The sequence below is a fragment of the Cyprinus carpio genome, chromosome B21 (genome assembly GCF_018340385.1).
Source record: "Cyprinus carpio isolate SPL01 chromosome B21, ASM1834038v1, whole genome shotgun sequence".
NCBI lineage: Eukaryota > Metazoa > Chordata > Actinopteri > Cypriniformes > Cyprinidae > Cyprinus > Cyprinus carpio.
Window position 1 is genome coordinate 9,908,514 of NC_056617.1, and position 12,642 is coordinate 9,921,155.

The 12,642-nt window shown below is 38.5% G+C and overlaps 1 protein-coding gene across 8 annotated transcripts in view; it reads left to right on the top strand.

Annotated features, from left to right (window-relative positions):
• Positions 1-12,642, top strand: part of LOC109088616 (vav 2 guanine nucleotide exchange factor) — a 192,218-nt gene that overhangs the window by 46,350 nt on the left and 133,226 nt on the right. For all 8 annotated transcript variants that reach the window (XM_042748522.1, XM_042748519.1, XM_042748520.1 and 5 more), the window contains exon 2: positions 11,218-11,334. In XM_042748522.1, the coding sequence (XP_042604456.1) occupies positions 11,218-11,334 (117 nt within the window). The remainder of the gene's footprint in view (positions 1-11,217; positions 11,335-12,642) is intronic.

Genomic DNA, 12,642 nt, shown 5'->3' on the forward strand with positions numbered 1-12,642 from the left:
CATGAGCTGTGTTAAACACTCCTCATATTGTTCCGCTGAACTGCTGCTTTTATTTTTAAATCTAGTTACAGGTATACTTGCAGTACATTTCTTGTTAGAAATGCAGTGAATTTTTTTGCGATTGTGTGTGGCGTTTAAGGTACAAGTACTGCCTTATAAGTTAGTCTCAGCCTCAGACGTCATGCCCAATGACTGCTGGCTGAATGTCTGATGCATATGGCACTCTTAACTGGAAACACTTCAGTAGATTTGAAGTCGTTTTCTGACTGGTTGAATTCCACATGATGGTGTGCCAGGAAACAACACCAAGCTGTCTGATTGTCTGATTGAAGAAGAAAGCTGTCATGTTTACATAATTCGTTCAACATTGAGCATTCATAAAGATTGACTAAATACTGGATTCTTAAAAGTATATGAGGTTCATGGCATAAACTCTTTATAAGACACCCGAAAGTTTTGAAACATTCATGAATTAATGATTTACTGGTTGCACACCGGTCTGTTATTGTGGGGACATTTCCACACCCCTAAACATTATGCAGCAAAAAACGAAATGTGATTGGTTGCTGTACCTGTCAGTCATATGGCCACTTGGGGGGGGGGGTCCCCGTATACGGCTTTTGCATTGTTTGATGTTCAATATACAGCATTAAATTAAGATAAATCACTTTTGGTTCATTAGAAACACAAACTATCCATAATGCTTACGAGCTTACATCTGAAAATATAATTAGAAGTACAAATAGCATCAAGCTACATTTCAGAACATATGTAATTATTATTGTTTTTGCTCAAACCCCAATTTAAACCATCATCAAGTGCTTGTAATAACTTCCGATTGTGATCTAAAATGGATTTTGATTCTGTAATAGGTAGACATACACTCTTTGTATGTTTTATAATGGACTGAACGCTACTTGCTTGTCATAAACATCCTTTATTGTTATAAAAAATATTGTGAGCTGGATAAAAACATACAGAAAGTATATTTTCATAATCATGTGTCTGTTTGCTTTCATATTTCACGTCTAGACAAATGTTTATCTTTTTTTTTTATATACGGTAGAGCAAGAGATGATTGACAGATCTTGAGTGAACACGCTCTCGCGCACGTGGAATAAAATGGACTGTGCTCTCCAGATCACATATTTCAGTGGAGAATTAATAGGAAAGTTATTTTGTATAAAGAACGTTAGAATAAATCTGGTCTCAAATACCAACGATAACAGGAACTTAGCATTCACTTTCTTCTCTCTACCGGGATACTCTTCTTCTGTGTTTGTTTACAATGGTTTTCAAACAGCGCCCTTTTGTGTAACAGCATCTGCTCCGGGCACGTGATCTAAGCTTAAATCTGATTGGACGGCCCATTTCATCCCGGAGCGACAAGGAAAAAAATCAACACACAGGACGGAAAAAAAATCTTTGCTTTTTCGTGCCGTGAAGGATCGCGCCTAGTGTGAATAGCCTCATTAGGGGTCTATTGTTTTGATTCAAAAGCGTCATTGCGCCGGTTTTCACATTTAGTGTGAAAAGCCCTTTATGCTGTCTTAAAAGATAATGGTTGGGAACTGAGAACCAATTTTTATTAACCAGTTCTCCTGCTTATTTTTTTTAAATACCATAACCAAACTATTTTAATTCATTACATTTCATTTTTTTCCCCATTTTCTATGAAGCCCATATTTATAATACATTATAAGGGTATTCTTAAGGCATTATAATGAATGCTTAATGCATTATAAAACGAAATGTATAATGTGTTTTATCATTTTATGAATAATCATAACAACAATTATAATACATTATAATACTTATGTATTTGTGGTTATAACTTTTAAGAGTATTAATATTTATAACACCATATTAAATCTACTTTTACGTTTTATAATGGACTATATCATATCTTGACATTGTTTATTTAAGATCTGCACAGTATGTTACTATATCTTCTGAGTGGTTATAGGTGTTGAGGGTTATTTTAGTGTTTCCTGTAAGGTAGACATGTGCCGGTATTCGGTAATGCGATATATCACAGTAATGAATATGCACAATATTGTTATCGTGGGCACTTCTAAATACTGTGAATAATTTTATATTAAAAATTATTCAGAATTTTGAATGCATTTTAAGAATATTATTCCCATCAACTGGTCTAAAAGCACAACAGCGCTGTATGCTGCATGAAAGACACGTGCTCATTCTGATGTAAACAAGCGCGAATGAGGAGCGCATGGCAGAACATGTGAGAGACGCTTTGGATGAAAGCGCACTTTCACTCTCTGACAGCAGATGGCGCTAAACTGCAGAAATTCAGCCGTTACCCCGGAAACCCTGTAAACAAAGCAGCTGCATGAAACAGGTTTAAATTATTTAAACAACCATTCAGATCTGTGTATTTGCTATGATGTTCATCACCGCGCCAAACACTTAAATATTTAGACTTAATAGGCTATTTATTTTCAAACTTTTTTTACATTTTAATCTTGACTTCAACATCCCCTAAGTATTGTTTGAAAATGTTTTGATTCTTTATTGTTCGATCACACTTTACATTAGGGCCAAAAGAAAACTGCCAAAGAAAAATTCTTCTGAACATTCATTAATCTTAGGTATTCCGATATTTTATAACACGTTGTTAAAATCAAAAGTTGCAACTGTGTTATTTAATGAGCTAACATGAACTAAGACATGTATTTTTTTTTTTTTTAAACAAAGATTAATTCCTTCTGTAGCAATTGTAGCTATTGCTCATTGTGAATATTAATGAATTAACTAAGGTTAATTAATGATTATAGTTCTTCTGCACTTTAATCTGTGTAAAACTTTTAGTTTTATATATTTTTCTGTATTGCTTTATTGTATTTAAATGTTCAGTTCTTTTTGTTATAATAAAAAGTTATTTAACCTGTTATACTGTATTATGTATTACTGTATTATACTGTATTACTTTTTTAAAGCTAAATTTCAATATCGTGATAATACCGTATACTGTGATAAAAGGATTAGCAATTAGTCGCAACATGAAAATTTGATACTGGCATATCCCTACTGTGAGGCTAATGTTAATTTTGATGTGAGCTAATTAATACTTTCAACTGAAAAAATGCAATGTTTATATATACCATCAAACCATCAAAATAAAGTGTTAGCATATATACCAGTCATACTACTAATACTTTAATGACTGCTAGCTGACATGTATTTGCAGAGTTACTTATCAACAGCTGTCTAAAGGGTACCAATATATCATAATAATTAAACTGATATTACAATAAAAAGTTAAAAGCAAATGTGTCATATTACACATTTATCTGATCTGATATCTAATCTTATGGTTGTTTGAGAAACAATTATTATTATTATTACTTATATGTGGTCTTTGTCTGCTTTAAGTAAAGTAACAAAGTAACATGGCAAGATATGAGACTTATAATACATTATAACTATGTGAAATATAATCTGTTGTAATTTAAGTGGATGCAATGTGTTCATTGTGTGTTATACACTCACCTAAAGGATTATTAGGAACACCTGTTCAATTTCTCATTAATCCAATTATCTAATCAACCAATCACATGGCAGTTGCTTCAATGCATTTAGGGGTGTGGTCCTGGTCAAGACAATCTCCTGGACTCCAAACTGAATGTCAGAATGGGGAAGAAAGGTGATTTAAGCAATTTTGAGCGTGGCATGGTTGTTGGTGCCAGACGGGCCGGTCTGAGTATTTCACAATCTGCTCAGTTACTGGGATTTTCACGCACAACCATTTATAGGGTTTACAAAGAATGGTGTGAAAAGGGAAAAACATCCAGTATGCGGCAGTCCTGTGGGCGAAAATGCCTTGTTGATGCTAGAGGTCAGAGGAGAATGGGCCGACTGATTCAAGCTGATAGAAGAGCAACTTTGACTGAAACAACCACTCGTTACAACCGAGGTATGCAGCAAAGCATTTGTGAAGCCACAACATGCACAACCTTGAGGAGGATAGGCTACAACAGCAGAAGATCCCACCGGGTACCACTCATCTCCACTACAAATAGGAAAAAGAGGCTACAATTTGCACGAGCTCACCAAAATTGGACAGTTGAAGACTGGAAAAATGTTGCCTGGTCTGATGAGTCTCGATTTCTGTTGAGACATTCAGATGGTATACGGTAGTCAGAATTTGGCGTAAACAGAATGAGATCCATCATGCCTTGTTACCACTGTGCAGGCTGGTGGTGGTGGTGTAATGGTGCGGGGGATGTTTTCTTGGCACACTTTAGGCCCCTTAGTGCCAATTGGGCATAGTTTAAATGCCACGGCCTACCTGAGCATTGTTTCTGACCATGTCCATCCCTTTATGACCACCATGTACCCATCCTCTGATGGCTACTTCCAGCAGGATAATGCACCATGTCACAAAGCTCGAATCATTTCAAATTGTTTTTTTTGAACATGACAATGAGTTCACTGTACTAAAATGGCCTCCACAGTCACCAGATCTCAACCCAATAGAGCATCTTTGGGATGTGGTGGAACGGGAGCTTCGTGCCCTGGATGTGCATCCCACAAATCTTCATCAACTGCAAGATGCCATCCTATCAATATGGGCCAACATTTCTAAAGAATGCTTTCAGCACCTTGTTGAATCAATGCCACGTAGAATTAAGGCAGTTCTAAAGGCGAAAGGGGGTCAAACACAGTATTAGTATGGTGTTCCTAATAATCCTTTAGGTGAGTGTAAATCATCATTAGGGTTGGGAACCGAGATCCGGTTCTTATTCTGTTTTTTTGAAAAGAACTGGAACCGTGAGCAATTTCTAAGTTTCAGTTCCGAAAAAGGTTTAGGTGCAACACGTGACCAAGCGCTGTGAGCAGCCTTATACCGGTGGTCTGATAATTCGGTGTATCCTACAACTGTACGCGCACTCGCGCCTTTGATAACTGTGCACGTCGTTTTGTCTAACTGTACATGTACCGGTCGCGCGCAACACCTGCCGCCACTAAATTACATTATATTTGTCCCATACTGTCATTAATATACATACTGACTTCAACTTGGACCATTAAATAAATAGACTGCTATTGTCATGTAAGTATGAGGGTTAGATTATTTAATGTACAGGTCATTTCAAGAGTGATAAACAAAGTGACACAAAATATTTATTTTCATGCATTTTAAATGTTAAAAATGTGGAAACCACTTATTCCATCACACACTTATTCCATCACACCATCTCCTGACTGCAGTATTAATTGTAAAATAGGGGCTTTATGGAGTTTGTGTTTACATGGTTATAAGTATAACAGTGTATATTTCATTAATTTAGGGAAATTAACAAGTGTCTTAGCCCTCAAGGGACTATTTGACCAACCAGCTTATTCCTGCTTGAAAAGCAAAATGTTACTGATAGTGTAAAAAACATAAACTTTGAAGCACATGCTGGTTGATGGACTAGCATTACTCAACATTACTTACTACCTTCCAGCAACACCACATTCAATGAAGGTAAAATAGTAAAAAACATAATAATAGTTCATTTAGATGAATCGGAACCTGAAAATTTGTATACTGTAATATATGTTGAATTTTGACAAATTCGGAACTGGAACTGGAAAATTTCTAGCAATTCCCAACCCTAATCATCATATTCTTAAAAGCTATAACCACATAACATAATTAAATATTATAAAACATTAAAATTCTTATTATTAATATTCATGAGATGATACAACATATTATAAGGTTTTTTTTATAATGCATTATGCATTCATTATAATGCCTTAAGCATACCTTTATATTGTGTTTTATGTATTGGTTTTATTGAATTTGTTATAGCTTTTTGGTTTATTTTAGAGTGTGGAATTTATCTTGTAAATCTAGATAAAGGACTGATTGTTGTCTGTCACTGTCATCACAGATAACCCATATTTTTAGCTACCATCAACCTTGAAACGCCCACTCAAACAATTTCATGGTTGTAGAATGATTTTGCCACTGCAATTGGATTGGCTGTTTCTAAAGAGGCTTCTGTCGCTGATGGCACAGATGCGGTGGAGTGATGCTTTCTCTTTATGCGTGCCCTTCGGTTATGCATTTTTAAGGCATGTAATAGGCAGCGGGCCGCACAGCAAGGGAGAAACAAGATGATGTTTACAGAACACTTGCTCCATTAAAAAACGTTTGGCCGTGCTACTTTGTATGATTATTTCAAATGAGCGTGTCCAGTGCTAATGTCACTTTGCATTTGTATAAACAGATGCATCCATTCCCCAAGTAAACAACACAACAGACAGAGCCTAGCTTCTTAGGATGTGTTCGAGATGTCTTTTGGAAGAAGAATAAGAACCTACAGCAGGGTCTAAATCACAGATATGAGGAACCACTGCCCAAAGAGAGAAATGGACTGTGGAAAATGGATGTGGCTCCCAGCTCCCCGCCCTAGCATCATAAATAACCTCACCATTGATCGGCTATAGTCTGTGACTCTCCGCAGCCCTTCTCTCCACATTCATCAGCCTTGCGTCCGATGTGTTTGCCGGCTACTTAATCCTCCGATTACTCAGTTGGCCTTTGCCCAGTGTCTACAGCTCTACCTCTCTGTGATTTGCTGGGTACCCAGAATAGAGCATGTTATGGTGCTAATCTGTAATTAATCTAAAGTTATTTGAAAGTGGACAGCCCTGAAGTCATACAGGGTTTATGCAGCACTGTCTACTTCCTAACATTGCTACCTTCTCCAATTCACGGATCAAATTAAAGTTCTGTAAAATGCTCATGCTCAAACAGAACAAAAGTGCTGAATGTGGAATAAAAAAAAGTTGAGATCCTCTGGCGATACAAATTCATCCTAGTTTCTCAGTCTCTGAGGGTGATCGGTGTATTTCTACATTGAACTGATTTGAACAGACTTCTCAGGCAGCAAAATGAGTAGCCTGGCAACAACATGAATATGTAAGAAAACAAACAGAAACAGGAGTAAAACACTCTCTCTGGTGCTTAATCATGCATTTTTCAAAAATATTTGAGAGACTAAAAAAGAAAAGGGATTTATGATTCTGGAATTTCAGATTGAGGTTTAACAGAAATGGGAAATCAGGTCAGATGGTGATTAATAAAAGATTTTGACTTCCTTTGTTTTTGTGTCCCCATCTTCCACCAAATCAGACGGTCGGGCATTCATTCATTCTCTTGACTCAGTTGAAGAGAATCTGGACGGATGAGTCCAGATAGTGCTTTAGGGCACTAAAGAGCTCCCATTGTCCTCAGACAGTGCTGTACCAGAGCCCTGACAGTGGACATGTTGATATACAGTTCCCTTTATCTTGCCAGGTCGGGCCATTTATTTTGTGATTGCTTCTGAATGTAAAGGGCTTGCAATTTTCCACTATCTGTGAGAAGCTAGTCTTTGTTCCTCTGCAGAGGATTTCTCTGGTTCAGCTGGAAGAGGAACTTTTCAGAAAGCCTGCCATGGTGAGGGACATGCCCCTCAGTAGGAGTTTTGTGAATTGTTCTGGTTCCTAGCTCTTTTCACTGGACCGACTTGAAAAGTGGCTATTTGTTTTTAAATAGATTTTCACCATTATCACAAATTTAAATGTGTATTCGTATAAAAGTAATCCATGCAGAAAATTTTTGAAAGCAGTCTTCTTGTATTTTGAAGACAACTCAGTGGTTTTCTGCACTCTTTTTTATTTTATTTTATATTTATACAGCAGATGGGGTTCCTGTGAGGTACACTGATTTGATCTCGACTTAGAGCGGTTTCTGTGATAAATTGGGCCTTTTGGATAATCCTATCAGATTATCATTTGCATACCAGCATACATTATTCATTTAGTGTCTGTCTTTCCAATTAGTCGAAGTCAGGTTTTTCTCCGGAGAGGTTTTAACATCTGTGTGACCCTGGAAATCCTGCAGGAGATTTAAGCTTATCAGCCACAGCCTCATCAGCTCTTCAGAGGTGTGTTTGCCTGTGTGTTTACTCTTTTTGCTTTTCATTCCCTCACTCTTTCTTGCTCTGTCTTGACCTGTCCTGGGCACCATGCTCCAGTGGGAACTTCCTCTCTGTGAGCGAGACAAAGGATCAGAGTGCTTGACAAAATGCAACTGCCATGCCTGTCAATGAGGGCGGCACCCCCTCACATCCCCACTCAGCTAGGGATCGACCCTTTGCCAGTTTCCTTTTAAAAACATTTTTGCTACCCTTGCACCTGGATTCCACCCCCTTAACATATTTAGCCGGTGTTTAGTGCCATTTATTGAAAACCATCCGGCCATTTATGTGGTTTGTTGTTTTGACTGTTTGCTTATGTTTTATGTTTTTTTTCTCCACGGCTCTCTGAAGACTTGTGCCGATTCATACCATAGATACAGAAGATTCTCTAACGGCTGTCTGACTACGTCTCGCCACAGTCTAGACTCCAGTGCTTCACCCGCTGACTCGCTGTCTGCTTTTGTGGCTGCCTTCTTCCTGACTGACTGTCTTTTTGAGTCCCTGCTTCAAGGCTTAAAGCGCTTGACTGCTTGACAGATTGTTTGACTCTTTGACTTCTTCACTCATGTTTTTGAAGCAAATCATTGGCTGGATTGATCTGTGCTCCTCATGCCCCTGAGGGGGGTGATACTCCCTTGCCCCGGTCTCACTTTCTTTTTCTGCTTCTCAGACACAACAATCTTCCCCTAGGACTTCATTGCTGCGTTTAAACTTGTCTTTCTTTTATCTATCTTGATTTATTTTCTGCTCTTCCCTCTCTTCTCTTCGTGAAAGGCTTAATTTTTGTTGATTTACTTTATTAGTGGATGCTCTTGCAGTTAGCAAGACCCATTCTGTGCGAGTGGTGCACCCGAGGCAGAGAGGGCAATTCTTTATTCCCTGAGTGTGTACACATTCCTGAGGGATGAGAGTGTTAGGGAATGACAGCTCTTTGTAACCTGGTTTCTTCCTCTAGCTGTTTATCCAGGAGCTGTCTTTCCTCCTCCTATTTGGTTTTTATTGAAAAAAGCAGAATTTGAGTGCTTGTGCTGAATGAGACAGGTGGTACTCTGATCTTTCCATGTACTAGTCCTCAATAGTACTAGTCAATCTTAATGCAAAGAGAGCAACACATAAACATAGCCTGGGGTTGAGTCTTGGGGAAAATTCATACTTTAAAAGCCAGAGTGTGTTTTTAACGGTTAGTGGGTTTAGAACAGACTGAACTTCTGGTCTCAGAGAGAGAAAAAATGGTGGAGAGAGAGAAATTACTGAAGCATCTCTTTTAAGAGACCACTGTCTGCTCCAAAATCAAGTTACTGCACACCAAAATGTGTAGTATCACATCTTATAGGGGGAAATTTTCAGTATCACCTGGGAGTACAAAATGAACTTCCCAAATTTTCGTTGGGTGTGCTATTTTAGGGGTGCATGCTAGGCACTTTAACCCAGTTGACTTTTTTTAAAAACGTGATTTCCAGTGTTTTGGCATTTGTATATATTTTATATTAATGAATTTTAGTTAATTTTACTTGAACTAAAATGGCGTCTGGTTATAATCAACAAAAAATATTTTAGTTAACTAAAGTGCAAATGTATATTTTATATAATGCTATATTAGATACATTTTATGTAATGAAATATAGCTCCTTTGTATGATTATTGTAGTCTTTTTTTCTTGTGATTCTCTTTGTCCCTTATCTTGATGTCATATTCTCAGTCATCCTTAGCTATCTTTATCTGTTCTGATAAATGAACTGGTATTCTCTTGTGCATCACGTACAATGCATAACTACCCTCTTGTGTTTCCAGCATAATGCTGATCCTGACACGCTTGGGGTTGTCTTAAAGCCCTCATTAAGGGCTAGTTTTACAAGTGGCATCATGGCTGTGAGAATTTAATCCGGCTTGTGTTCTAAGGGTGGTTATCTCCATTGTACTGGATTTAATGTGACAAATAGGCCTCCTCTGTCCCGCTTTGCACGAGAAACAGAGCTGTTAGTGGTGTGCTCACAATAGGGGTTGTGATTCCAACTGAATAATGGTGGCATGCTTGTAATATCTCTGGTTTACTGCCCCCTTCGCTCCTGAATCATTACTAGTATTGAATGCCCTATTCGTGCCTTAAGTGTACTGTTGCGAACACAGCTACCAGTATTTGTGGAGTTTGTTTCCACCTCTGTCTCCATAGAAATGCGAACCCATGCACATAATTGAATTAAATTGAATTATATTGAATTATAATACATGAATTAAACATGAGACATGAGTCATCGACATTTGGTGGGTGGAAATAAACAATGACAAAGTTGTTATTGTTTTGTCCCTGTTTGTATGGTTGTATTAGTTTCACCCAGCTCAAGTCAATTATATTAGACAAATTCTCATTACAAGAAACGTTTATGCATGAATTCTCTGAAACAAATAAGGAGCAGGAGCCAGCGTTATGTCATACTGGCATCATTGTTACTAACAGTAATGACTGTGCAGTGAAAGAAGGATCAGGAAAGAAGGTTTGCTTTAGAGACCCTAAGGACAGAAGGAATGGTAGGTTTGTAGGCTGGTAAGTGAACAGTGCCTGGGGTATCATGGCAGAGGCGATCCGTCAGGCACTCATTGGCTTATCTGAGCCATGCCTGGGCTTGGGGATCCAAATCACAGTGTGTGATAACTGTTTGCTTAATCACTGGTACAGGAAGAAGGAAATGAGCTGACTGACAGTAGAATTCAGGAAATTAAATATGCTCCACTAGGGTTGGGCGATGTCTACCAAATTGGCATCGGACGATGACTACAGTAAAACATTGTGATGGACGATGACATCGGGGGGGTTGGGGTTAGGGGTGTGCCCGAAGCGTGAAACAAATAACGCGTTCTACAGAGCCACTAAAAGGTTAGCTGCTTGCTAGTGGTAGCCTGTTGCATTACAGTACATGAAAGTTCACTTACCACAAACACAGAGTAAGGAGAAAGGGGGTGTGTGGGGGGGGGGGCATCGACAGCCATCGACAGTGGACGATGGCATCGTCTATCGGCCCAACCCTATGCTCCACACGTTGCAGAAATAAGATGGTGTCAGAGTTCTCCATGCCTGTGAAGTGACAGTGTTTTAATGCTGTAGAATATGGAAATATTTCCATAGGTTTGCAGTTATTTTCCAAAAAACGCTTTTCCATTTGTATTTTTTATTTTTTTTGATCAATCACGTTGAAATCAAAATGATCTGACATTCTTTATTTGTCTCCTTCTTTTCCAGTTTCTGTGTCTGAAGAACATCCGAACATTCCTGAAAGTGTGCCATGATAAGTTTGGCCTGAGGAACAGCGAGCTGTTTGATCCCTTCGATCTCTTTGACGTGAGGGACTTTGGGAAGGTGAGAAACAGTGGTTTTTGCTGAGCACGGAGGTTATCTAAGAATATTAATCATTTTGCACCATCATGTTTAAGTCTCTGCAGCTGAATGACATTAATGTTGTGTGCACTTTTTATGGGAGATTAACCCATAAGTGAGGCTATTGTGCATAAGCTTTGTTCCACTACTCACAGCACTCTCACACACAATCCATTAATGCTGGGGATAATATAAAAGTATGTGCTATGCTTAATCGGCCCTGTGTGTATTTTTTCCCCAGTCCTATCTTCTTCACTGCATGTTTGAATATTCACATGCACATTTGATCACACACCTCGGGGTCACAAGCATACCTGTGTGTGCATATTTGTGTCACTACACATGTTTTGTGTGTGTGTTTATGCATGTTTCCAAGGATTTCAACAGTATTCGTTTTAGGTGACTGATGATCAGCTTTTAAAGTGATTTAAGGGGCGAGTTGTGTGGGAAAGATCTCGTAACTATTCACAGTACCATCCATCCCAGGGTTTTCAAACTTTGGTGCATGGGATCCCCGAATTTTATACTCCCCTTGCAGATGAGAAAAATTGTATTCCTGCTCAATGTCAGATTGTCCCAGCTTTTTCCACACCCTTAAAATGTACATTTCTATCTGTCGAATGCTCTGTCAGAGTTTTCTCTAGTGTGTAAGTGCCATGATGCTGACTTTGCTCTGACGGTTGTCCAAGTATTGGAGAAAACGTGATGTCTTTAAGAACAACTGAACCCTGATCTTTATATCACTATGACAGTTTAGTCAATGCGCTGACCTCCATGATAGAACCTCATTGTTAATTCTATTTCTTAGTGCTAATTCAGCTTGATGTCTACGTTTATATTGGCTATGGGTTCTTCCTCATTATCGGTATAGTTTTAATAGTTATTAGTGGGGGAAAAAGTGCTGTAAAGATTAGTAGAAGTAAAGAGAAGACAACTTCCTTGTTATTGATCGTTCCGGTTGCATGAATTGATTGGACTTCATGAAGTATTTACAGGTGCAAAGCACTTGTTCGACCATTGAAACGTTTCCAAACCAATAGTTCTGGTTAACTACAGCTTAGCAAGCGTGTCTGGACATTTCCAATGCCTCGGTCAGGAAAGAAAGGAGAATGATGAGAGCATTTTAAAGTCTCAAAGGGAGGGGCGTAGACAGTGAGATTAAGCCTTTGCCAGACGGTGAGCTTTCATGGATAATGTGGAAGACGGTGAGTGAGAGTCAATGAGCGCACGGAAAACAATATTAAAACCCTCAAGCAGTCAGAATCAGTCACACACACCCTCCACATGTCA